Here is a 26,399-nt window from a genome sequence, read left to right as displayed (position 1 = left end):
TTTCCAAATAATTGTACTTTACCATTTGGATACTAAAACCAAGATCCTGACATAAGGGACAAGGAAGATAGCATACTTCCAATAGGAGATTCATTGTGTGGGCAGTTCAGGCCCTTAGCTCTCTCTCCTTGAAACCTACCACAACAGAAATTATTCCCCCACACTTCTGGCCTTCCAGAGCATGTGGTTCAGTACTAGACATACCATAGCTGCTTATCTGCTTTGTACTGATTGTTCTTCTCGCCTGCTTCAAACTACTAGACATTCATTCTCTGACAGCAGAGCAATGCTTTTGCCTTTTTGGCATCTAGTCTTCCTGATGCTTGCATACACTGAACACTTCCTTTCCAAGAGAGACAGTCTTTGTTTTAAAGGCACTAATAATCCATAAGGCCATTTGTCTTCCCCTCTATCACCCTTCTGTGTCTCAAATAGTGCTGAGAACTCCTTTAGTGCTGTTCCCATTGCTCTTGAAATCAGAAGTATTCCAGCCCACTTGAGTCTATAAAATTTAGAGCCATGTTGAGCAACCAAGGAGAGAAAGGCAAGGCAAAGGGAGACAGAGACCCCATGTATGAGAGTTCTAGGGGAGGGTCTATGAAAAACTCAAAAGCCTTCACCTGAACAGCAATAATAAAACATTAGAGTCCATAAAGTAAAAAGGAACTTTTGACAGAGAATTAACTGGGGTTTTGTTCATACTGACAGGTCAGGCTATGCCTGCTGCTGTAATGTAGTGCTGTAATGAAAGCAGCTGGCCCCAACCACAGCTTATCAGTCCCATTGTGTTCTAGGTAACCTGGTGTGATATGGTTCATTCATCTCTCATGAGTGTCCCCTGGTCAAGCACATGTGCTTGCGCACTTCATTCTTTTCCTGCTCTGGGATAGTGCAATGCCCTAGAGCTCTCCCCTTTGGGGTTCCTCAGTATCCAGGAACAAAAAACAGGACTATGCAGCACTTTAAAGACTAACAAGATGGTTTATTAGGTGATGAGCTTTCGTGGGCCAGACCCACTTCCTCAAATCAAATAGTGGAAGAAAATTGGCACGACCATATATACCAAAGGATACAATCAAAAAAATGAACACATATGAAAAGGACAAGTCAAATTCCAGAACAGAAGGAGGATGGGGTTGGGAGGTAAATGTCTGTGAGCTAATGATATTAGAGGTGATAATTGGGGAAGCTATCTTTGTAATGGGTAAGGTAATTAATGTCTTTGTTTAGACCTAGGTGTAAAGTGTCAAATATAAGCAAGAATGACAGTTCAGAGGATTCTCTTTCAAGTCTGGTGTTAAAATGTCTGTGAAGCAGGATGCAGGTAATCAAGTCATTGAGACAATGCCCTTTCTGGTTGAAATGGCAAGAAACTGTTTTTTCTTTGTGATCCTGTCTAATATCTGTTTTGTGGGCATTGATTCTTTAGCGAAGTGTCTGAGATGTTTGTCCAATGTACATAGCAGACGGACACTTTCGGCACATGATAGCATAAATTATATTTCTGGACGAGCAGGAATATGTGTTCTTGATCTTATAACTCAATTGGTTAGGTCCAATAATGGTATCAGCAGAGTGAATACATGGACAAAGCTGGCAAAGGGGTTTGTTGCAAGGGAAGGTTCCAGGGTTGGTGGTAGTGTGGTATATCCTGTGGTTGTTGGTAAGAATCATCTTGAGATTAGGTGGTTGTCTACAAGAGACTATGGGTCTGTCTCCCAGGGCCTCTCAGAGTTTAGTATCCTGCTCCAGTATAGGTTGTAGTTTATTGATAATGTGTTGGACAGGTTTAAGTTGGGGGCTGTAGGTGATGACAAGTGGTATTCTATTGTTGGTTTTCTTGGGTCTGTCTTGAAGTAGATGGATTCTAGGTATTCGTCTGGCTCTTTCAATTTGTTTTTTTATTTCTCCGGGTGGGTAATTGAGGTTTATAAATGCTTGGTAGAGATCCTGAAGTTTCTGGTCTCTGTCAATGGGATTAGAGCAGATGCAGTTGTATCGAAGAGCTTGGCTATAGACGATGGATCATATGGTGTGTTCTGGATGGGAGCTGGAGGCATGTAGGTAACTGTATGAGTCAGTGGGTTTTCTGTAGAGAGTGGTGTCTAATTTTCCATTGGTGATTTGTACTGTGGTGTCCAGGAAATGGATCTCTCATGTAGAATGGTCCAGGCTGAGATTGATATTGAGGTGTAGGTTGTTAAAAAACTCTGTGGAATGTCTCCAGTGTTTCTTGGCCATGCATCCAGATCATAAAGATGTCATCGATGTAACGTAAGTAGAGAAGGGGTAAGAGGGGACGGGAGCTGAGGAAACATTGTTCTAAGTCAGCCATAAAGATGTTAGCGTACTGTGGGGCCATGCGTGTACCCATGGCTGTGCCGCTGATCTGGAGGTATAAGTTGTTCTCAAACTGGAAATAATTGTGGGTAAGAACAAAGTTACATAGGTCTGCTGTCAGATTGGAAGTGGTGTCCTCTAGGATAGTGTTTCTAATTGCTTGTAATCCGTCTTCATGTGGGATGTTGGTGTATAGAGCTTCTACGTCCATGGTAGCAAGGATGGTATTATCGGGGAGGTTATCGATGTTTTGTAGTTTCTTTAGGAAGTCAGTAGTATCTTGGAGATAGCTGGGGGTGTTGGTTGTGTAGAGTTTGAGAAGAGAGTCTACGTAGCTGGGTAAACCAGTAGTGAGCGTGCCGATACCTGAGATGATGGGACGTCCGGGGTGTCCAGGTTTATGAATTTTGGGAAGCAGATAGAACAATCCTGGTCAGGGTTCAGAAGGTGTTTCTGTGTGGATTTGTTCCTGAGTAGCTGTAGGGAGGCCTTTAAGGAGACAATGTAGTTTCTTTTGGTATTCTGAGGTGGGATCAGAGGAGAAAGGTTCATAAAATGTGGTTTTGGAGAGTTGTCTGTTTGCCTCCTGATTATAGTCGGCATTATTCACAATGACCACAGCACCCCTTTTGTCAGCTGGTTTGATTATAATGTCCGGGTTGTTTTTGAGACTCTGGATGGCATAGTGTCCAGCGCGGCTGAGATTGTGTGTCACTTGTCATTTGTGAATAATGTCAGTCTGTGCGTTGTTGCAGAAGCTTTGTATATAGAAATCCAGATTGTAATTCCGACCATCAGGGGGAGTCCATATAGAATTATTTTTCCTTTGGTGTTGATAGGGGGGATCTGGTAGGTCAGACTGATGTTCATTGGTGGTTTGGAAATATTCTCGGAGTCAAAGGAGGCGAAAAAAAGCCTCAAGGTCACCACAAAATTGTATCCAGTTTGTGGGGGAGGTGGGGCAGAAAGAGAGACCCCGGGATAAGACAGACTCTTCTGCTGGGTTGAGTTTGTAGCTGGAGAGGTTAACAATATTATCCGGTGGGTTGAGGTAGTTGCTGTTGTAGCCTGTGGTGTGGAGCAGTTTAGAAAGTTTATTGTCTTTTCTTTGTTGTAGAGAATAGAAGTGTGTATAGTAGATTTCTTGTCTGGTGGAACAAAAGTCGGTGTGGATGTTTGTCTTGAGATGAGAATCTTTAAGTTAGAGATGTCATTCTTGATGTTTTTCTGTTTCTTGTATAAGATACTTATCAGGTGGTTTCTTAATTTCTTGGATAGTGTGAGGCAGTGTCTCTCACTGTAGTCAGTACAGTATGTTGATCTTAATGGATTGTTCACTTTCAGTCCTTTGGGTACGATGTCCATCTTCTTGCACTTGGATAGAAAGATGTCTGTCTGTCTGTATCTGTGCACGTTTTTTCATATGGTTGATGGATTTCCATTCCAAACGGCTAAATGTAGTGCTGAGTACCAATCTCCTGGATTCAGGGAAGGGATAATAGAATTTAGCAAGAGCATGCGGAATTTCAACTTTATCATAAGATTGAGTTAGACAGACAGTACACAGCAAAAACAGAAGCTGGCAGACAATTCTTGCTGGCAAGTGACACTTGCAGGCTAGCATCAATATTGCAGGCACATTCCACTGTGGTAGATACAAGTTGATAGTGACCAACACAGACCTTTGGATTGCCGGGGTGGGCAAAGAAGTAGGTAATGGCAAAAAAATTAATTTAGAATTAAGCTTTCAGAAAAGAAGCTTGTTTTCCGATTATGCAGTAGCTTGCAGTACTGCTGTAAGCAATAGCAACTGTGGTTTAGCAGTTTCGTGGCATATTCTGATACAGAAAAACTTAAGATTATTACAGCTAGGGACAGGGCGCAAACTGTCCCTAAAGGATAAGGGAGCTGATGCTCAATCCCATCATAGCCACAAATACACAGAGTGGCTCACTTTAGTATCTAGTTAATGCCAACATCGTGTCATTGTCACACATGAAGAATCAAACCCAGTGCAGCCCATGGATGAGGGTGCCTGGCTCCAACTGAAGCTATGGACCCAAGAGGTTTCAGCAGACACAGTCCTATCTACTCAGAAACCACTCATTGCCAAAAGTTTGTTGCCTAGAATCCAAACTTCAAACTCTTGTGGTTTGCAAAAAAAAAAAAAAAAAAAAGTTACTCACCTTTTGTAATTGTGGTTATTTGAGGTGTGTGTGCGCGCATGGAAGATTTTTGCCTAGGAGCAACAACAGGGTCAACCTAAGTGCCCCTTGGATTGATGCCAATATGGTGCTCAATATATTGCCTTGCTGATCAGGGGCGGACTGGCAATCAAAATAGGCCCGGGAAATGGATTGAGAACAGCCCTCCCCATGACATCACCCCTGTGTGCTGCTCCTCCTTTCCCTGTGTCCAGGGCCAGCTCTAGGTTTTATGCTGCCCCAAGCAAAAAATTTTGTGCCCCCTCCCTTTTTCCTCCGGGGAGGATGCGCGCGCCAATGAAGCTTGCATGACTTGCTCGGGGGTAGGGTGCGTGCTCCAGGGGGAGCCCAAACACCAGGGCATTTTCATCTGCTAGGAGAGCGCCAGGGATTCCCCATGTGAGGACAATGGGAGGGCAGGTTCATCCACAGCAAGTCAGTAAAAGACTTCCAAAGCATGCAGCTGTTCACATCACCTCGTGCTGGAGTCCCGGTCCCACTCCTCACCTGCAAAGGGATTTTATTATTAGATGCCTTATAATCACTCAGACTCCAACCCCAGCACATAAGCTGTCCAGCTCTTGGTGTCCATGGACAATAATCAGCCTCACTATACAATGAGACAGTTCAAAGGGATTAAGAGAACTTTTGTTTCAACTCCCCAGCTCAACTGTCCAGAACAAGACAGGCACCAGACAACAAAACCCCACTAGCCTAGGGCCTATTCCATGAGCACAGCCCTGTGCTTTCTCCTTCAGGGACGGACCAAACAGCCTCTGAAGCAGGGTGGATTGATTTAAATAGCTAATTTTAATCATGATTTAAACCGGCAAGCAGAAAACCTTGGTTTAAATGAGCAATTAATCATTTAAATTATACTTTTAAAATATTTTCCTAAAGGATGGTTGAGTCTTATTGATTAGCAACCATTAAAACGTGTTGATTTACAACTAAATATAACCTTTATGCCAAATTTGGTGCTTCTATTTACTAACCCAGGAGAATACACTCAGTACAGCTACCAACTAAATAAATGCCCAAATAATTGTGTAACTTACATGTAATCAGATTCTTAATTTTTACATTTTTATTCTATTACAAAATGGTGTGTAATAGGAACAGTTGAGACAGGTTTTACCCCCATTTATTATTTGCTAAGTGGTGGATACTTTTTTTTAAAACATATGATTTGCGTCTACTTCTGTCTGGATGGAAATTCAATTTAAAATAAACAAAATCAGCATTTAATTTTTGTATGAAATAAAACTACCTTAAATGTTAAGGACACAACAAAAAAGTATCCAAACACATTCTGCATCTAAAATTCATTTATTAAACAAAGGAAATATCCATAGTGAATTTAACAGATCGATTCTAGTCATCATGTTCTTCAAGATGTTAGAACGCTCTCATAGCCAGTTTTTTACTGAGAGAAGGGGAAAACGAGTTTTTCTGCTTTGTCAACTCTTAGTTTTGCAACGGTGAATGAACTAATCATTGAACTGAACTAGCTGAATAAACTAAAGTGATAAAAACATTCTCTCTTCACCTGCAGAAGAAGCTACTGCTGATGTAAACACTGGTTCCGGGTGCTTACACAGCAACTTACACTAGTGAACTGGTAGAATTTCTTTAAAAGTAGACAAGAGACGTTCTATTTAATTTTTAAAATTAATTCATAAGCTATTTAAATAGGTTATGATAAATTTAGGCCATAACAGTTTTTAATTTAAATTTAAAGGTATATTATTTAAAACAAAACTTATTTAAATGGGATCACAATTCTAATTTTAATAAAGCTCTCCTGCCCCTCTCCTGGGTCCCAGGCAGGGGTGAGGTTGTCAGGACACAGCACAAGGGGGCTGGGTTCTTGGGCAGGTGTGCGTGTGGGAGGGTTCAGAGCCCCGAGAGTAGGGGAGGGGAGAGTGTTTAGAGAGCCAGATGGGAGATGGGGATCCAGGTGGGTAGCAGGGAGGCAGGGTTGGGGGGGGGGGGGAAGAAGAGGAGATGGGGTCCCAGCAGGGTTGCAGTGGGCCAGGAGGTGGGGTGCGGAGTTGCTGGGCAGAGGCTGAGCTGCGGGAGGAAAATAGAGGGGAAAGATAGCAAGGAGTCACAGGACAGTGGGCAGGGGCACACAGGCAGGGGTGGGGGGAACAGCTGGGTCAGGGGGGGTTCACAGGCAGGGGAGAGAACACAGACGGGGGGGTGGCCAGCTGGGGGGGTACATAGGCAGAGGGGGCCCATGGGCAGGAGGTGACAGAGGAGGAGTTGCGGGGGGAGGGGGATGCAAAGGAGGAGGGCTGGTTGGCCAGAGGGGGCACACGGGCAGGGGAGGCCACTCAAAGACAAAGAAGAGGCTGCCAGGCTCAGTGTCACCAGCAGCAGCCACGGCTGTCCCGCACCGCCCTCCAGGAAGCGCCCCAGCAGGGGCTGTGCCTCGGGGCTGCCCGCACAGAGCTCCCAGTGCCCCGGGGCCAGGGCCAGGCGCAGACTCCAAGCAGCCGGGTGCGGGGCTCCCACCTTGGGGCGGCCTCCGCAGGGCTCCCCGCCTGCTCCTCCTGCGGGCCAGATTACCATCTCTGAAAATGTGCTGCCCCAAGCACATTCCTTCCTTCCTACAGCCAGCCCTGCTCCCAGGAGCAGTTTGCCGGGTTTATCCCCCTCCTCCTCCAGCAGCTGTCAGCCAGTCCTTCAGACGACGGCCCACCGGGAAATTCCTGGTATCCTGCCGGGCCAGTCTGCCCCTGTTGCTGAACCACCCATTTCCCAGTTCCTTTTTGTCAGCTATTCCGACAGAGCGAGAAGGTGGGTATTGAAATGGATGTGAACACCACACACATCTCGAAGAACAACAGTTATAAAAGGTGAATAATCATTTTTTCTTCAAGTGCTTGTTCATACACATTTCAATCAGGGGTCACTCAAGCCTGAACTTTAGGAGGCAAGGTTGGAGAGACGAGCTGATTGGAGCACTGCCCTGCCAAAGGCCGCATCATCTCTGACCTGTTGGGTGACTGCATAATGGGCAGCGAATGTGTGAATGGAGGACCATGCTGCCACCCTACATGTCCATAGCATTTCTCACTCCTGTCCCAACTTGACAAGTCCTGCTTCTGGTAGAATATGCTGTAATTGATGGCACCGGAACCCATTCAAGGTTGTAGCATTCAAAGATTCAAGAAACTTTCCAGGAGACAACCCGCTGCAATGACTCAGGATGCTCTTCCATCCTATCTGCTCCAGCTATAAACAACTGAGCCAATTTCCTAAATGGCCTAGACCTCTAAATGTAAAAAGCCAATGCTCTGCATACATCAGGGTGTTCCCTAGTCTCAGAGTGTGGCTTAGAATAAAACACCTGGAGAAATATATCCTGATTGATATGGAACTAAGAAACCACCTGAGACAGTAATGCAGGGTTGCCTCAGCTGCACCTTATCCTTAAAGAACATGGTGTTGGGGGACTCTGACATTAGCAGCCTAAGTTCTGACAGTCTCCTGGCCAAGATTATAGCCACCAGGAAAGCTACCTTATAGGAGAAGTAAAATAACAAGCATGCGGCTAATTGTTCAAATGGAGTCTTGTGAATCTGAGAGTCTTGATAGGACTAAGCTGAGATCCCATGGAGAGACGGTTGACACATCTCTGGATACATCCTGTTTAGGCCTTTTAAGAACTGAATAATCATAGAAGTCACAGAATACCATGCAGCTATGCATCTCAGGGTGGAAGACCAATATGGCAGCCAGATGAACTCTTAAGGATGAAACCAAAATACTTTGTTGCTTTAGATGAAGGAGGTAGTTGAGAACAAGTGGAATCAGTGCTAACATGAGAGATGAGCCAAACTGCAATGCCCAAATGGAGAACCTTTTCCACTTGGCCAGGTAAGGGGCTCTCATGAAGGTTTTCTTGCTGCTCATGAGGACTTGACAAACCTGGTTTCAGCAGAAATGCTTTCTGGGATTCAGCCATGGAGCTTCCAGGCTGTGAGATGTAAGGACTCAAGGTTTGGAAGATGAAGACAACCTTGGTCTTGTATCAGAAGGTCCAGGTAAAGAGAAAGTGTGATTGGCACTTCCACTAAGTTCAGGAGAGATGTGTACCAATGCAGGCTGGTGCTATTACTATGACCTGTGCTCAATCCCTGTTGATTTTTAGGAGTACTCTGTGAACCAATGGAATCTGTGGGAAGGTGTAAAGATGACCCCTCATGGAAGAAGGAATGCACGACTGTAAGATCCCAGGCTATGGCTCTGGAACGAGCAAAACAGGTTACACTTTTTGTTGTGGTGAATAAATCCATTTAGTGAGTGACCCACTTTGGAAGAGTAAGATGGTTGCATCTGGTTGCAGAATCCTCTCGTGTCCATGGAAAGGCCTGTGGAGATAGTCCACTAGTTTGTTCTAAGCTTCAGGAACGTAAGATGCTAGCAGGTGAACTGAATGCTCTAACAGGAGTCCCATAAGGGGCACAGGGGCAAGGAGCAAAGAATGAGCACCCCTTTATTTTTTGATGCAGAATATTGTCATTGTATAATCTGTCATTACAGATACAGGGGTCCACTATTTGTGAACAAAAGGTCCGGCACGTGAGACGTACTGCCTTCAGCTCTCTGACACCGATGTGTAGAACCAAGTTGGCCTAAGACCAGACACTTTGGCTGTGTCTACACTGGCGAGTTCTTGCATGAAAACGGCCACTCTTGCGCAAAAACATGCCGCCTGTCTACACTGGCCGTGCGTTCTTGTGCAAGTAAACTGATGATGTACTGTAGAAAATCAGGGCTTCTTGCATGAGAATTCTGATGCTCCCTCTCAGGAAGAAGCCCTCTTGTGCAAGAGCTTCCAGAAGAGGCCAGTGTAGACAGGCAACAGGAATTTCTTGTGCAAGAAGCCCCTATGGTTAAAATGGCCATCAGAGCTTTCTTTCGTGAGAGAGCGTCTACATTGCCATGGATGCTCTTGCACAAAAGCACATCTCTTGTGTAAAAGCACATGCCAGTGTAGACGCACACGCGTGGAAAACTTTTTGTGCAAGAACTCTTCCACAAAAGAGTTCTTGCGCAAGAAGCTACCAGTGTAGACGTAGCCTTTGAGTCTTGAGATCCCCCAAGTGTGCCTCCCAACTCAAGCTGGAAGCATCTGTCATTTGTAACCTGGATGTCTGAGAAGGTAGGAAGGGTACTCCACAGCGGATGTTGTTGGGGTTCTCACCACTGTAGAGAATCTATTACTGTGCTTGGTGAGGTAACAATCATATCTAGACTGTGTTTGGTTGGTCGATATACTGATGCAAGACACACCTGAAGAGGCATGAGCCTCAGGCCCGGCATACTGAACTGCATAGGTGCAAGCAACCATGCATCTGAGAAGTTTGAGGGCAGTTCCTTGCTGTAGTGTTAGGGAATCACGTGAGGCAGTAGATGTCGTTGCTCAAGGCCTGAAATCTGGACTCTGGTAGAAAATCCCTGGCTTGGACTGAGTCCAAGACCGCTCTTTTTAACTATCTTCTGAACCCGGGACAGAATGGAGTTTTGCCTTGTTCAGAAGTTCTACGCTGCTGAAAGCTGTTCTGATCAGCTAGATGTGTGTCTCAATCTCTGATCTGGAATGGCCTGTGATCAGCCAGTCATTCAGGCACAAACACCTGCATGTTTGTTTGCACAGTAATGCTGCTACACCTGCTGTGCATTTCATGCATTGCCTGGACCTCGACCTATACGAGGATCTCCCTGACCTCACCGACTCTGCCTCTGACTTGGAAGAGTAGTCTGAGGCTGACCATGGAGGGGCAGTTGACATTTGTTCCCTCTGATGTTGAGCCATAGCCATCGGCTTTCCTCTGAGTTGTGAGCGGCGCAGGAGGTAACATAGTCCACACTGGAGCTGCATACATCTGTGTCATACTCTCTATGCCCGGACCCTGTGGTACCAGGGAAGCCAGAATATTAGACGTTCCCTGTGTTGGCCACGTTCTAGTCGGTGCTGGGGTCAGTGCTAGGGTCGATATTGGTGCCGGTACCGGTGATGGTATCGGTGCTAGTGATACCATTGGTGCCGGTAACGGTGCCGACCAGTGTCCAAGTGATCTCACCGGCACCAGGTTGGTTAGGTTTGTCAAAGATGACGGCTCTGACGCTTGCGGTGCTGAGGTCATCGGTTCCGGGAAGGTCAACGCTATTAGCTCCCATGCCACTTTAAAAGTTTCTGGCGTTGACGGCTGAAGGTCCTGGAGGGCTCCTTCAGCTTCTCCCCTCATGGGGTATGTCTGTGCCTAGACGGTGCCCAGGGCTCCCTAGGAGTCTTTGGAGCCAAGTGCCCTTCCTTTGGGCACACTTTTTGGCCTTGTCTGTCCGGGGACCCCCCCCCCCCGGCATCCTTAGGTCTCCTCTGCACTGGAGACTGAGATTGATGCCACGAAGTCTTAGCCATGGTCTTATGCTTAGATGGTGCCGCGGTCGCCTTCCGTAGTGAAGGAATGCTATGCACCGACTGGGCTCCTTCCGGTGCTGGTGGTTGCAGGGTAGACTCCATAAGTAGCCACTTAAGCCTCAAATCTCCTTCTCTTCTTGTCTGCAGCTTAAAACTCTTACAAATCTTACAGATCTGTGTGCAAGGAACTCGCCCAGACGCTTTACGCAGGAGTCATGCTGGTCCCTTCAGGGCATAGGTTTCAAACAGAACACGCACAGCTTGAAGCCGTGAGGCCCTGACATTCCCTCCCCAGCCGGGGAGAGGCGTAGAAGAGAATAATGCTCTCTTATATGTATTCTTCACAGACTAAGTAGCTACTAACTACCACACTTAAGAAATTTAAAAAAATATACACAAGCTAGGGGAAGACTGACAGTCTTGATAATGCTCCAGCTACTGTCACAGGGCGGTAAGAAGGAACTGAGGGGGCGAGGGGCCAGCAGGGGTATATATGCGTGGATATGCCAGGGCCACTCCAGGGGGCTCCCTGGCTGGCCCAACAGATACTGCTAGGGGAAAAAGCTCTGGAATCTGTGCACACAGCATGCATACACCTAATTGGAATGGACATGAGCAAGCACTCAAAAGAACCACCATGAGTTTGCCTTCCTCCAACCAGGGAAGTGAACTCCTGACTGGAGAGTGATGGGAGCAAAGTTCTGTAAATTTGGAAATAGCTGCACAGGTGCTGTGAGCATCCCAGCTGATGAGGACCTGCTGGTTTGAAATTTTAAGTTGTAGGCCTCCTCAGTAGAATAAACCTCTCCCTCCAAATAAGTCCATCTTTCTGGCTTCTCTATTCTTAAGAGGATGTGGAACCCCTAGCAAGCCCTCTGGTTTGCAACATCTACAACCAGGGAATCGGGGAGAAAGGATGGTATTAAAGATATTCATACCACTTAGATGGAACAAAATAGCAGTGGTTCCTTCCTCTTTGCTGAGGCAGGGGCTTGCCAAAGTGACCTGGTATTGTCTGCGATTGTTCTGCTGATCATTAAAACAATAATGCAGGATGGTCCTGAGAAGGTCAGAATGTCCACACTGGGATCTGCATCCTCAGCCACCTCCTCAGCCTGCCATGCGGCATCACAAGAACAGCTGTGTAATCTTGATCCTCTTGAGAGCAGCATCTGTTTTCTTTAAATTGTAATTTGATGTTTCTGCTTAAATATTCATATTGTGTCTGTGTAACAAAACCCTCCCATTTTGTGTGTGTGTAAATGAGGAATGTATATTAGAAGATAAGTGTGAAAGCCATCACCGAATCAGATGTTCTAGGGAGAAGCAGAGGACAAATATAAAAGCATCATGAGATTGCTATATACTCCCTATCAAGATGTGGATGAAGGGCAGGTTAATAACTCTAAAAAATAAGGCAAGCACCTATCAATTCGAACAAAATAGCTGTAATATAAAAACTAAGAAAACAAGTACTCATCAAATGGCAATTAGTTTGTTGTAACTAACTGACTCCAATGAAGGAAAACTGTTATAAAAAGGAACTGCTTAGACATAATTTTTGGGTATGTCCTGCCAGGACTGGGCATTGGTCCGGACCAACATAGCCCCTCTAGTTGGCCACCAGAGAGATACAAACCATGGTCTGGTACAAGGGTGATAAATTTTGATTAATCAGCTAATTGAGTAACTGATACTCATTTAGCTGATATGGGGGGGGGGTGCCGTGCTACCTATCCCGCTGCACCTTTTCCTTTGCCCACAGCTCTTGTACATTTCAAAGGGAGAGAGGCAGCAGTCCCCACTAGTGTAAGTTCCTCTCTGGGCTTCTTCCTTTGAAATGTAGAAGAGCTGCAGGCGGCTCTTATACACTTCAAAGGGAGAGGACCAGCAGTCTGACCGGCCCAAACAGGACTGTTTCAATCCCTGGCTCATGCCATTTCCCCGCTGCCCTCTGCCTCCCTTGCCCCCCGCAGAGATGGTGTTAGGAGGAACTGGCTTTTAAACCTTCCCCCAGCACCAGCTCGGCTCTCCACCCTTGCTGCCTCTCTGATAGAAGCAGTAAATGGGGGGAAATGCATCTAGTTGAGGTCCTATTCAACTACCCAATAAGCATTTGCTTATCGGGTAGTCAACTAGTCGCTCACATCCCTAATCTGGTAAATATAACATCAATTGGTGGCACAGTGCATGTGTGTCTACTGTAAGCATATGCTAATTGACTTTCTATTGTATTCATAAACGCAACATATTGCCTTTTTCTCTATAGAAATCCCATGCGCTTCTTTTAAGCATAACAGGTACCATGAAGGGAAAAATTCTCCAATGATCGTGCACATACCACTTGCACACACCTACTGGAATGCACATGAGCAATCACTTGAAGAACTTTCCATTGCTAAAACTGCTGGCAGCCTTGAAAAATAGCTCTTCTTGTGTGGATCTCAAACTCTAGCAAGGCAAACTGCAGCATTAACTATTACAGGTTGAAACTCTGTAAACTGGGATCTCTGGTCCAGCAACATATGTGCCAGGATCATAGAATCCCAGTGGAGGACTGGCTGCTGGGCTCCTCACAATATGGCTGCCTGGTGGGGCCATACCTTGGTACGCAGCAGCAGGGCTTCCCAGCTTAGCAGGTAAAGGGCAGGGGCAGCAGGGCAGGAGACAAGTTGGGGGGGGGGGGGAAGGGGAGGTGGAGGAGGGCATGCCGGGGGGACAAGCATTAGGGGTGCCAGAAATGCCCTCCCCTGGTCTGGCAAAACCCTCATCTGGGACCAATCAAGTCCTGAGAGTTCTGGACAAGGGAGGGCCAACCTGTACTCACTAACAGCTAGTTAATTTGCTTATCCCACCATCATTTGTGCACCGTTAGCGCCTATGGTCTCCTTATGCTAGAAACTGTACAAACATAACTGAAGGACCCCCATAGCTTTCAAATGACAAAAGTCCCACCCACTAACTCTAGCTTCCTTCCACACCACTTCAACGACTCATTTTAAACTCAAAAGTGGAAAATTAAAGATTACAGTGTAATGTCAAAAGAATGTGATTGTCAAACTAAAGAGCACAAGGAAGAGAATATTATTAGAATATCCATTTTCTCATGGGGGAGTGGGAATTAATTTAGAGACAGAAAGCTGCAGGAGATTCTTTCATCTGTAGCACTGTCAGACTACTAGGGCTCTACTGCTAAATGTACCTAAAACTTGCCATAGAATGTATGTTGCCTTTGTACCACTCACTGACATCATTACAGAGAACAGATACCATATGCTAAGTGACAATGGTCTAGGATATTTTTAAAAGAGTGAATGGGAGTAATTACAACTCCCTCAAGTGTAAACTCTGCTCACACTGACATGTTCATAATGGAGACTGCTTTTTAAAGAGGCAACACTTATGAAGCTGCCATTGCTTTAATTTATTCATGTTATTTCTAAACAAAGTGGGCTCGTCTACATTGGCCCCTTTTCCGGAAGGGGCATGGTAATTTTTGAAATCGCAATAGGGAAATGCGCGGGGGATTTAAATATCCCCCGCGGCATTTAAATAAAAATGTCCGCCGCTTTTTTCCAGCTTTTAGAAAAGCCGAAAAAGAGCGTCTACACTGGCCCCGATCCTCCGGAAAAAAAGCCCTTTGAATAAGTAGGAATAAGATCCTCCGGAAAAGGGCTTTTTTTCCGGAGGATCGGGGCCAGTGTAGACGCTCTTTTCCGGCTTTTCTAAAAGCCGGAAAAAAGCGGCGGACATTTTTATTTAAATGCCGCGGGGGATATTTAAATCCCCCGTGCATTTCCCTATTGCGATTTCAAAAATTACCATGCCCCTTCCGGAAAAGGGGCCAATGTAGACGTAGCCAGTGGGATTCTAGTTCAAAGCTACAAGGATGCCTTAAAAAAAGTGTTTAGAAAGGGCTAGTGAGCCCAGCAGAGGAACTTCACATGGCCACAGTTCAGGTATCTCAGAATTTCCTGCTTTGGCTCATGGCAACAGATCAAATAAACCTAGGGCCATAGAAAGACATACACACCTCAGAGAACTTCCATGGTTTAAAACAGATAGTGGTATAAGCTTTTATAATATTGCATGCTGCTTTAGAGGCAAGTATCAAGATCAGAGAGAGAGAAACCTGTCATGAGAACTCAATCCACAGCCATTAAGAAAGACTGGAAAGACCAGAGCAACAAAATATGACACAAGTAGAACAAGCAAAAGATAGTATGAGGAAGTGCTAGCTTACTATTTTAGGAGGAAATATTAGGGTGTTTATTGAAATCTAGTAGCAATTGGAACAGGTGGTCACATCACAGTAATGACAAGGGAGATATGGACTCTTAGTACAGCAACAGGATGAAATCCTTCAGTCCAGAGAAACACATTATCCCTAGGAGAGGCCCGAGGAAAAGTTTATCTGTCCAGAGAATTAGGGTCTCTTCAAAGTCCTTGTTAAATCTGTTAGCTAGAGGGATTTCTTTGGGTCTCCTTACTTGGCTTGGTGTAGATGGGAATAGCTCTGGATAGTCCTCTCTATTGCTTCATCCAGGCTCACCACCGGCTTGTAGCCCATGTCCCTTTTGGCCCTCTCGCAGCTGTAGTAATGGTATGTTCCAGCTAATGCTACCCGCATGGGAGTGAAGGTAGGTTTAATCTTGATGAGTGGACTCAGCAGCAGCAGCACCAGAGATAGTAAGAGAGCTAAATAATATGCCACCATATAGGGTATTTGGTATTTGGGTGCATCATAATTCAAGCCAGTTAAGATACGGGACATGAATGACCAGAAAGGTACTGGCTCATCGTTTGTGATGTGAAATGCCTGAAAGAAAGAACAAACAAATAAAAAAAACCAGTGTGGTTTTGGATACATTTTTATAAAGCCCCAGTTTTCATTTTACTGCTGAGAAGACTAACACCCCTGGCTTTGCTCTGATAATTCTTAGTACTAGGGAAATGGCTTCTTATGGAGCTACAAGTGCCTCCTTTAGTAAGAGGACCTACTGCTCCCAGCAAACCAGAAGTGAAAAATTCACACTGCCAAGTGGCATAGTTAAAAAGCAACCTAAATCCCCACGTAGACAGCTTTAAGCTTAGAAGAATTCTTCTGCTGATCTCACTACCACCTCTTGAAGTGTGGATTATCTATGCTGATGGGACAACCCTCCTGTTGGCATGGATGTGTCTACACTGAAGCGCTGTAGCTGTGCCACTATAGCATTTAAATTTAGATAAGATCTCAGACTATTAGTGATTGTTTATAGAATTAAACACTGAACAAAGATAACCGTGAGAATTTCTGCTGCTTTAGACTTGATGTTTTGTAACTGCTAAGTTATATTTAAGTGCTTTGAGCTTTAGCTAAGCAGTAAGTTTACGTCTGTCTTTAGCTCCTATAGTTACAAAGGTGCTTTTACAAGATGCACAGACAACTGAATGAATCTGCAGAAAAAAAAAATAGCTAAGAGATGTGAACTACCTCCATTGATCTTCAAAGTTAATTTCCTATTGGAACCAACATTTCAATGTTAGCATTTTATTGCCAATCCTATTCACAGAAACATGCAGCTATTTCAGAAGTGCGGGCAGAACGTGGATAGGGTACCACACTATCTCAACCCCAGATAAATCCTGACCAAGGGGTGCGGCAAAGCAGCACATATGGGACGAGGACATAGAATCTGAAGGAAGCTTACACAGCACTTTTTTATACTAGGCTTTATTCTAGTTAGTGCAGTCACATTCCTCCATGATAAAAATATCCTCCACAGCACTTAAAAAAAAACCCTAGGGGTATAAAGTGTGTGTGAAACAAAGGAGAAACAAAGAAATGAAACCTCTGACATCCAGTTTTGCCATATGCAACAGGGAGACCATCTTACCTTCCCACACAGGGGAGAGTCTTTATGAAGATGCTCTGCAGCTAATAAGTGCCCATGGACCACATTTTCCACAAAGGTAAAGTCTACCAAGTTCTTCCCATCCCTACATATACAAAAGAAAAAAAAGGGTCTCAAATGTACAAGGTAGCTAAAAATCAGCAAGTGACATAGCTCCTAGCTACCTGTTCCCCCAACATCAAGACAAAGTGCTGTTTCAGACCAATCCCTTTCTGAACATGAAATCTCTAAGTTACTGTCTACATTATGGACCTTATAGTGACAAAGCTATACCACTTGTAGCTACATCACTGTAATGTCTTCCCACATAGCTGCTCTATGCTGATGGGAGAGCTCTCCTGCCAGCATAAACCAGCTCCCAATGAGAGGCAGGAACTGTGTCACTGTGAGAGCACCTCCCACCAACATAGCACTGTCCACACCAGTACTTTTGTCAGTGAAATTTTTGTTGGTTGGGCTGCGTGTTTCTCTCACATCCCTGACTGACAAAAGTGCTAGTGTAGACAAAGCGTAAATCATTGATCAGGAGAGCAGAGCAAGCCTGGCACTATCCCAGCTCCTGTTCAGGCAAGCCTTCAAAACCTGCAGTCACGCCTAATTGAAATCTGAAGATTCTGGGACCAGGGGATCATATAACATCAGTGGAACAATCTACAGAAGCAGATAAAATAACCATATTAGTTCTACTACACAAGGAGTCATTTCAAGGACAAACTTTCTGCTCAATTATGAATTTGCTTGGCTCATGAAATTTAAATTTTGTTCATAGTTAGCACTGGCCAAAATGAAGGGGATCTTCACCTGCTTACATCTGAGCTGAATTTAAACCCAATGTGCTCATTTCACTTAAAGACTAATTAAATTAACAATCGGATTGTCAGATATACTCTCCCTCACCTTATCCTTAAAAGCAAGTTGTTGTGAAACAAACTTTATAATTCATAATTTTCAGTGATTGTGGCTCTGATGGGTCATACAAAGATAGAAGAGAAAACAGTCCTGACTTGAAGGAAATATATAAGTGTTTCTAGTTCCACAGAGTCAATACTTTTCTGACTGAAGATAGTCAAGACTATACCAGAATTGTTTTGGTAATGTAAGATAAGGAAGCTTGCATTTATTTGGATTCATAAGATAGCCTGAGAAGGCAAGTTTGACTGATAGCAGATGTTCAAGCTAACACAAAAGCAACACTAGATACTTCTCTCTCTCTCAAATACATCTATCCCGCCCAGTATGTAATTAAATCTATTATAAACTAGATTGCAAAATTATTTTTAAAATCACAATACATGAGTCTTAAACAAAACCTAGTAGGCTAGTCATACTTTTTGCTCTAAATTTTAAATTCCACACTACAAGTTGTGCCACTTGCAATGAGGAAGCAAAGTTTAACTTATTATTATCATCTATATGAATATCAAAGCACAATTTAAGTTTTGAAATCTCAATAAGATGGTTGAATGCAATAATTGTATAACACTAGGTAAGTTATTGTAACAATCCATTCTCTGTTGTATCCTGTTGCATATTACAGATGAACATAACTGAACCATGCTCAATGTGTGACCAGTCAGCTTTGAACTACTGGGCACAGGAAAAAAAATTAGGAGAGAGATTTGTTCTAGATTGTTCATAGACAGCTCAAGTGATGCAGTCTGTTCAAACAGGAGACAAACTCATCTTAAAATCAACATCCCTCACAAAAATGATTTCTTTAAAATGAGTCCTGGGTCAAAGCTGTGGTAGGATAACTAGAAAACCCATTATTTCCTGATTTTTTTTAATGATTCCCGAGTAGATTATCTGCAGAAGTTGATGGACTTACATTACACATTCTGCCTAATTCTTGGGCAAGTTAAAGACTCTGCCTGGAGAGAACAATGGAGAAGTGCCATCCGCATCTTTGATACCATGATTTAATAATATTCTCTTCCAAAAGGAGAGAGTCACTTTTAAATCAAATTTCCATGAGCCATAAGGATGACAGAACCTCTCTCACCCAATCATGAACTTCATTTTGCCACTCTTAGCTGCCTGAATGAGGATAGGAACCAGCTGGAGGTCCCTGGGACCAAATATCCCATGAGGGCGAATGGCAATTGTGAAGAAATTCTCATCTGGATCATTAGCATTTAGCACTTCCTGTGGGAGACAAAAAGAGTTAGTTGAAAAACACTGAAGAGACCAGCAAATGGCTTAGAAATGCCCTCATTGCATCATCCCATTGAACTGCTTTTCATTAGAAAAATGCTGCCTCTGCATCTTTTCGGAAAACCTCTCTCCAGCTTCAATATATGAGCTAATGCCTAACTCTGACTGGGGAGCCTTTTTCCCCTGGATCTCCTTTTTTCCTGGCAGGAAAGGGGCGGAAGGCAGCAGACAAGGCCATATCTAGTTTCACTGTCAGACATACTTCACAGAGCAAAAGGAGAGACCCGAATAGGTTCTTTCAATGAGGACCAAATGAATCATATCCATAGGTGAACAGTGGAATCCTGGAACTGCATTGCTTAATCCATTTTGAGGTAGTGGGGGGAATAGAAGAAGAGATCATATCTCCACTCAAATCCTTTAAGTCTTCAGTAAATGAAAGCTTTCCATCATTAGCTCCCTTAATCCACCCTTTGAGAAAATTTCATTTCACTCCACTGAAAACACAAGGCAACAACATACAGACTTAGTTTAGTTTGAAGTTCCACTAGGAGTTTCCAAACATCACATTTTAGCATATTCCAGCAGCTGGCAGAAATCTAATGTTTTTTGTTACGAAGTACTAAGTTGTGTGTGCAAGTAAGTATGGATATTTCCACTGCTTTGCCCCAAAAAGGCATAATTATGGACACATTGGCGTAGATTTGTCTGATAATGTATTCATAGGCATCCTACTCTATTAGCTCATCAACCTAAAAGGCAGATGAATTTGCAAATGAACAGATGCTCAGATGATATTTTTGGTTAGCAAATACATTCTCTCATTTTTTCCTGATATTTTTCAAAGAATGGAAAAAGGCAAGCCTAACACTTTTGCTTAAGTGGACACTGTCAACTTAAACTGGGATTCAACTGTAAATTCTGCTAAAGACTTTATAAAACTCGAGCATGTTTCCATATTTCCAAAAATTCTAATTACAAGCATTTGGTTTTAATTCATGTAAACAGTTTGTCACCATATTTAACAACCAATTCCTGCAGCACTAAGAACCTGAAAGTGAAATAGACCTCAGATTTTTGATATCCGAAGTGGGAGTGTGACAGGGTGTGCATACCTTGCACTAGGGGAGGAGGGGTAAAAACCCTTTGTGCAGAGGAAGTCCCGCCCCTGTGCAACCAGACTGGGCAGGCTCAAAGTGCTGGGACAGCATAAAAGGCAAGAGAGCAGCTCAGTCTGGACTGGCCAGCGAAGGGGAAGACCTCCAGCCAGAGCTCCCAAGCTGCAACAGCCAACGACCCAGACAGCGGAAATCGAAATTCTAAGAGACTACAGCTACATGGCCCCAGCAGAGCCCCAGGAGAAACCTCTGCCGGGGACCTGGGAGACCCAGCTGCTACGTGGGATGATGCCCCAGCAGCACTGATAGGAAGTAACTGAGGGAGGGTGCAGGAGCGGCCTCTCCCGCCCAGGTACACTCAGAGTGCTTTGGCCAGATTCCCCACCAATGGAGTGGTAGACCGATCTGCTACTCATTGCCTCTGAGTCTGGACCTGGTGGACCCAGGTCCCCCTATTGGGGCACTCAATTAGTCCCCATCATTTTGTATGTATAGTTGGGATTATTTTTTCCAGAGCCTTGACTACACTGTGATTAACTCCAGCAATACACAGTAGGGCACAACTTACTGCTGTAAAAGAAAGGTGTATTGCCATGAGGACTTTGGGTTCATTATGCATCACATTGGAGTTTCCCAAGAAATGCTATGGACTACAAACTAAGTTCCAGCTACAGAACCTTTTGGGGAGGAGGTGTGAGAGAAAGAATGGAAGCACATACTGATTTTAATGCTTAAATTGTACTTTCAATAAATACAGCACACTGCCTTATCCCCTGGAAACAGATTGTGTGTGCTTCTTATAGTAATATAATCAGTAGTTTTCTTGCCCCTGATGTGATCAAAAAGGGTAAGGAAATCCCTGAAAACTACCTGCAGGAGTGGCAAGAAGGGTTGAGAAGGTTCCTGGATCTTGGAGGAGGTGTCAAAAGGGCGGCTGCTTCAATGAACGTTGAGAAGGCTGGAGACAGATGAAGAAGCAGTGGCAAAGTGGCAAGGTTGTTGTGTGCATGGATTGCACTGTGAAGAATTCGGTCAGCACTAAGAATATGGTTAACGGTAAGGCTGGCATGTGACCTTGTAGGCAGGGAAGGGTCAGAAAGAGGACGACTGTTGGCAACAGGCAGGGGTGCAGGAATAAAGGCAAGAGATATTGGCACAGGAGTCCACTTCATAGCTGTACACTCTCCAACAATAAGTTTGTAAGAGTTAAATAAGACAGATGGATAATTGCCACCATGGAGACAGGAATACAGCACGGGCAGGTACTGTCCATATTAATTTATAGACATGTTTTAATCCCTTCTTTCCTGCTTGCTTGGGATAAATAAATACATACCTTAGGATGTAACTTCTAATGAATACTCTGTCTACAACTGCATGTTATCTTCTTCCCTTCCCTCCCACCTGCTTTGAAACATATTCATGGTCACAATTCCTTTCACCCCATTGTAAGTTGCTGATTCAAGAAATTTGTAATGTAAAACTGCTTGCTTCAGCTAAAAAGCTGTAAACAGTAAACAGGAGCAGGCATAATTATATTCGTCACAGAGTTATGGTTGCATGCATAATTCATGCACGTTATGATTATATGGTGTTCACATTACTAAATTAGAATTTATATTAACTAAGATGAAAAGGTGTACCTGTGATTAATTTGTTGCTCACTCAGACCAGAGTTTAGGGTCTGAGGCAGAATGAGTATCTGCAACAAAGAAACCTACTACCCCATCTACCTCTGGGTCATGGTTGTCAAAAGGGAGGTCCTCAAGAAGGGTTTAGATCTCCTTCAGGAAGCCACTGGACTGAAATCAGGAGTGCCAGAGGAAGAGAAGCCAGGATGCTAACAAGCAAAATGCAGTATTGACAGCATCAGCCGTGTCCTGGAGAGCAATGTTGGCCACCAACTTGCCTTCAGCCCCTTGGCATCAGATGCATTGTTGCTTTTCTGGGGGTATGTCTATTCAACACACTGTAACTCGAACTAAGCTACACAATTCAAGCTACATAAATTGCATAGCTTATTTCGAGATTGTCTATTTCTAAATTAAATTTTGAAATAGACTGCTATTTTGACAAGTCGCTTAATCCTCAAGGAACAAGGTTTACGGGGACATCAGAATGGAGAGTCCGTTATTTCAAATATATTTCGAAATAAGCTTGTTGTTAAGATGTAAAAATGTTATTTTGGGATAAAATATCACCGCTCTCTAGAGGTACCCTGGGAGAAGGAAGGCCTGGAAATCTACATACCGGGAATATGACAGGAAGTCATACTTGGCCAAGATGACCTTGTAGCTGGCAATGCAGAATTAATGGCCAGCAAAGGAGCAGACCTTGCAGCTCAGGAGGTCCGACTTACTGGTAGCCTGACATGGGGTGTAGACTGCAGCGTGCAGCAATATGAGCCTCACCAAAAAAACAAATGCAATGTTGGTGTCCATCCCTCACATAAAAGGAGCCCGAGCACAAAGCACAGTATCTGAACCCATCTTGAGGGAAAAGTGATCAGGAACAGTCAACATGGATTCATCAACGGCAAATCCTGCCTGACCAATCTGATTAGCTTCTATGATGAGGTAACTGGATCTATGGATATGGGAAAGTCAGTGGATGTGATATACCTTGATTTTAGTAAAGCTTTTTATACTGTCTCCCACAGTATTCTTGCCAGCAAGTTAAGGAAATATGGATTGGATAGACAGACTGTAAGGTGAATAGAAAGCTGGCTAGATTTGTCAGGCCCAATGGGTAATGATCAACGGCTCAATGTTAGGTTGGCCATCGGTTTCTAGCAGCGTGCCCCAAGGATCGGTTCTTGGGCCAGTTTTGTTTATCTTTATAAATGACCTGGATGAAGGGATGGATTGCACCCTCAGCGAGTTTGCAGATGACACTAACCTAGAAGGAGAAGTAGATACTTGGAGGGCAGGGATGGGTCCAGAGTGACCTAGAAAAATGAGAAGATTGGTCCAAAAGAAATCTGATGAGGTTCAACAACAACAAGTGCAGAGTCCTGCACTTGGGGCAGACAAATCCCAAGCATTGTAACAAGCTGGGGACTGCCTGGCAGAAAAGGACCTAGGGATTACAGTGAATGAGAAGCTGGATATGAGTCAACAGTGTGCCCTTGTAGCCAAGAAGGCTAATGGCATATTAGGGAGTATTATGAGGAGCACTGTAAGCAGATTTAAAGAAGTTATTATTCCCCTTTATTCGGCACTGGTGAGGCCACATTTGGAGTATTACATCCAGGTCTGGGCCCCCCACTATAGAAAGGATGTGGACGCATTGGAGAGGGTCTAGCGGAGGGCAACCAAAATGATGAGGGGGCTGGAGCCCATGACCTATGACGAGAGGCTAAGGGATTTGGGCTTATTTAGACTGCAGAAGAGAAGAGTGAGGAGGGATTTGATAGCTGTCTTCAACTTCCTGAAAGGAGGTTCCAAAATGGATGGAGAGAGGCTGTTCTAAGTAGTGACACACGGCAGAACAAGAAGCAATGGTCCCAAGTTACAGAGGGGGAAGTCTAGGTTGGATATTAGGAAAAACTATTTCACTAGAAGGGTGGTGAAGTACTGGAACAGGTTACCTAGGGAGGTGGTGGAATCTCCATCTCTAGAGGTTTTGGAGTCCCAGCTTGACAAAGCCCTGGCTGGGATGATTTGGTCAGGGTTAATCCTGTTTTGGGAGAGAGGCTGGACTCAATGATCACCTGAAGTCTCTTCCAGCCCTAGAATTCTAAGAAAAGTCCTCAAGCTGGGGAAAAAGTCTCCAGAGGGGAGAAGTCATGGGGAAATAGCTAACTAAATGAACAAACAAGCATACTACAACCAACTAAGAGAGAAAAAAAAACCTATGTACAATGGACAGCAGCAGTTCTCTTAGCAAGCTAAGAGCACTAAGGGACAGGGCTTCGGATTCTGGACAAACAATGGTAAAAGGAAACCGGAGGAGCATCAATTCATGCAATGTTTTAAAGCCTGGGACATGCCATGTGGCCAACATATATGCAAGTCAACTGACACTACTATGAACAGTTTTGATTCTGGTAAATAGCACATGTGCACACCTGCATTTGGAATCCACATGGGGACCACCATTAAAAGGAACACTAGTTTAAGTACAAAGTGTCAGTATTGCAGTACAGTGCTTTGTACCTTCTCCTGTAGGATCTTGGTCTCTGTGTAGTAGTCAACAGGTCTCTTTGCATAAGGAAGGTCTTCTGTTCCATTCTTGATGTCTGTGCCCTCAAAGACTACACTGGCACTGCTGGTTAACACCAGTTTCTGACAATGATTATAGAAGAAATGTGATGTATTAGAGCAGCGATGGGCAATCAAGGCTAGCGAGTGGGCCGCATACGCGGCCTCCTTCAATCTTGCAGCCCACTGAGATGAAATCAGTCATGTGCACTAACCTTGACCCCAAGAATAAGATTAAATATATTAATATATGACATGCTGAATATTTTAAAACATGTAGAAATGCTTTAACTGTCATCAACTTCAAATAATAAAATCACATTTACACATACTTTACAATATCGTATCCCTGCCTGGCCTCTCCCTTGCCTCCTCTCCCAAGCACATTTCAGCCAATTTAGAGTGTTCAAGCTCTGGGACACGGGGAGGAGTAGGTTAAGTACAGGACCCTCAGTGCATAAGAGGCATGGGAGAAGGGGGCAGAAGAAGGGTGCATGGGCCACATGTGAAAACCCCAGTGGGTTGCAGGTTGCCCACCCACGGTATTATAAGATAAATCAAATGATATACAGCTTACAAAGGCTGTAAAAAAGTCCAGATGCAGGAACAATATTAGCCTCTTCTAGGATAGTTCTACAAAGAATGCAGCACTTGATTTTAGCGATGCTTTAATTGAAAGCAATTTGAAAATTACAGGTAATAAAACCCTCAAACTCATAAGTGAACTCCATCAGACACCCTATTGCTGTAAAAACCAGAGGATGTGCCTATTCTAAAACGTATTTATTTCTATGAATTATTTATTTTAATATACATTAAAAGAAAACAATCAGATAATAGGCTCCTACCCAGGCTGCAGGCACCAACTAAGACGTGACAAACTCATAGTTAGAGACCAGCCCAATTCATCTGTATGTTAGTTTTTATAAGAAAATACCTATTTTGAGAGAAGTTATTTAGTACAGAGCCAGGGCCAAAATACAAACCACCAAGCTGCTGGACCCAGTCCAGAGGCTAGCAGGAAGCCTCAAGCATGCTCTCTGACTTCCCAGCCCCTGTATGCCACTCAAAAAAGCTGGCTGTGGAGCCCTACTTGCCTTTGAACAGCTGTAAGCCTGGGGGAAAGAGAGGCTTTGTGTGCTGCCCCCATCCCCAGCACAATCACATTGACTCGATTCCGGCCAATGGGTCCTGCCTGTTTAAAGAACACAGAGTCCATGAAGTACCCCTCCCCCTCAAGCTAGCAGTTATTCACAGACTCTCACAGTGCCTGCCTGAGAAACCTACTGGCCTGCTGACTGGGAGTTACGACCCAGGTACATCACAGAACCATAGAGCTGGAAGAGACCTCAGGAGGTGATCAAGTCCAGCCCCTGCCCAAGGCAGGACCAATCCCAACTAAATCAACCCGGCCAGAGCTTTGTCAAGCTGAGACTTAAAAATCTCTAGGGATGGAAAAGCGATGAGGAGTCCTGTGGCACCTTATAGACTAACTGAAGTGTAGGAGCATAAGCTTTCGTGGGCAAAGACCCACTTCGTCAGATGCATGTACGAAGACTCCACTACTTCCCTACTTCCAGTGCTTCACCACTCTCCTAGTGAAATAGTTTTTCCTAATATCCAACCTGGACCTCTCTCACTGCAACTTGAGATCATTGTTCTGCCATCCGTCACTACTGAGAACAGCCTTTCTCCATCCTCTTTGGAACCTCCCTTCAGGAAGTTGAAAGCTGCTATCAAATCCCCCTCACTCTTCGCTTCTGCAGACTAAACAGACCCAACTCCCTCAGCCTCTCCTTGTAGGTCATATGCTTCAGCCCCCTAATCATTTTGGTTGCCCTCCGCTGGATCTTCTCTAATGTGTCCACATCCTTTTCGTAGTGAGGGGCCCAGAACTGGACACAATACTGTAGATGTGGTCTCACCAGAGCTGAATAAAGGGGAATAATCACATCTCTGGATCTACTGGCAATGCTCCTCCTAATGCTACCTAATATGCCATTAGCCTTCTTGGCTACAAGGGCACACTGTTGACTTATATCCAGCTT

At 44.3% G+C, this 26,399-nt stretch overlaps 1 protein-coding gene across 9 annotated transcripts in view; it reads right to left on the bottom strand.

The window, feature by feature from the left end:
• Positions 1-942: 942 nt before the first annotated feature.
• Positions 943-26,399, bottom strand: part of NSDHL (NAD(P) dependent 3-beta-hydroxysteroid dehydrogenase NSDHL) — a 42,922-nt gene continuing 17,465 nt past the window's right edge. For 2 of the 9 annotated variants that reach the window (XM_075941224.2, XM_006111331.5), the window contains 5 exons: positions 24,307-24,435; positions 18,880-19,022; positions 16,860-16,962; positions 15,471-15,799; positions 11,968-12,296 (listed from right to left, as the gene is read on the bottom strand). In XM_075941224.2, the coding sequence (XP_075797339.1) occupies positions 12,257-12,296; positions 15,471-15,799; positions 16,860-16,962; positions 18,880-19,022; positions 24,307-24,435 (744 nt within the window). In that variant the 3' untranslated portion in view covers positions 11,968-12,256. Of the gene's footprint in view, positions 3,819-5,020; positions 5,052-11,954; positions 12,297-15,225; positions 15,800-16,859; positions 16,963-18,879; positions 19,023-24,306; positions 24,436-26,399 lie in introns of those variants that run through there. The other 7 variants (XM_075941222.2, XM_075941223.2, XM_075941219.2 and 4 more) reach the window with 5 other exon arrangements.

Source organism: Pelodiscus sinensis, chromosome 13, assembly GCF_052426305.1.
Source record: "Pelodiscus sinensis isolate ZL-2025 chromosome 13, ASM5242630v1, whole genome shotgun sequence".
NCBI classification, from domain to species: domain Eukaryota; kingdom Metazoa; phylum Chordata; order Testudines; family Trionychidae; genus Pelodiscus; species Pelodiscus sinensis.
Note: the sequence above shows the minus strand (reverse complement) of the source record. Positions and strands in the feature narration are given on the sequence as shown.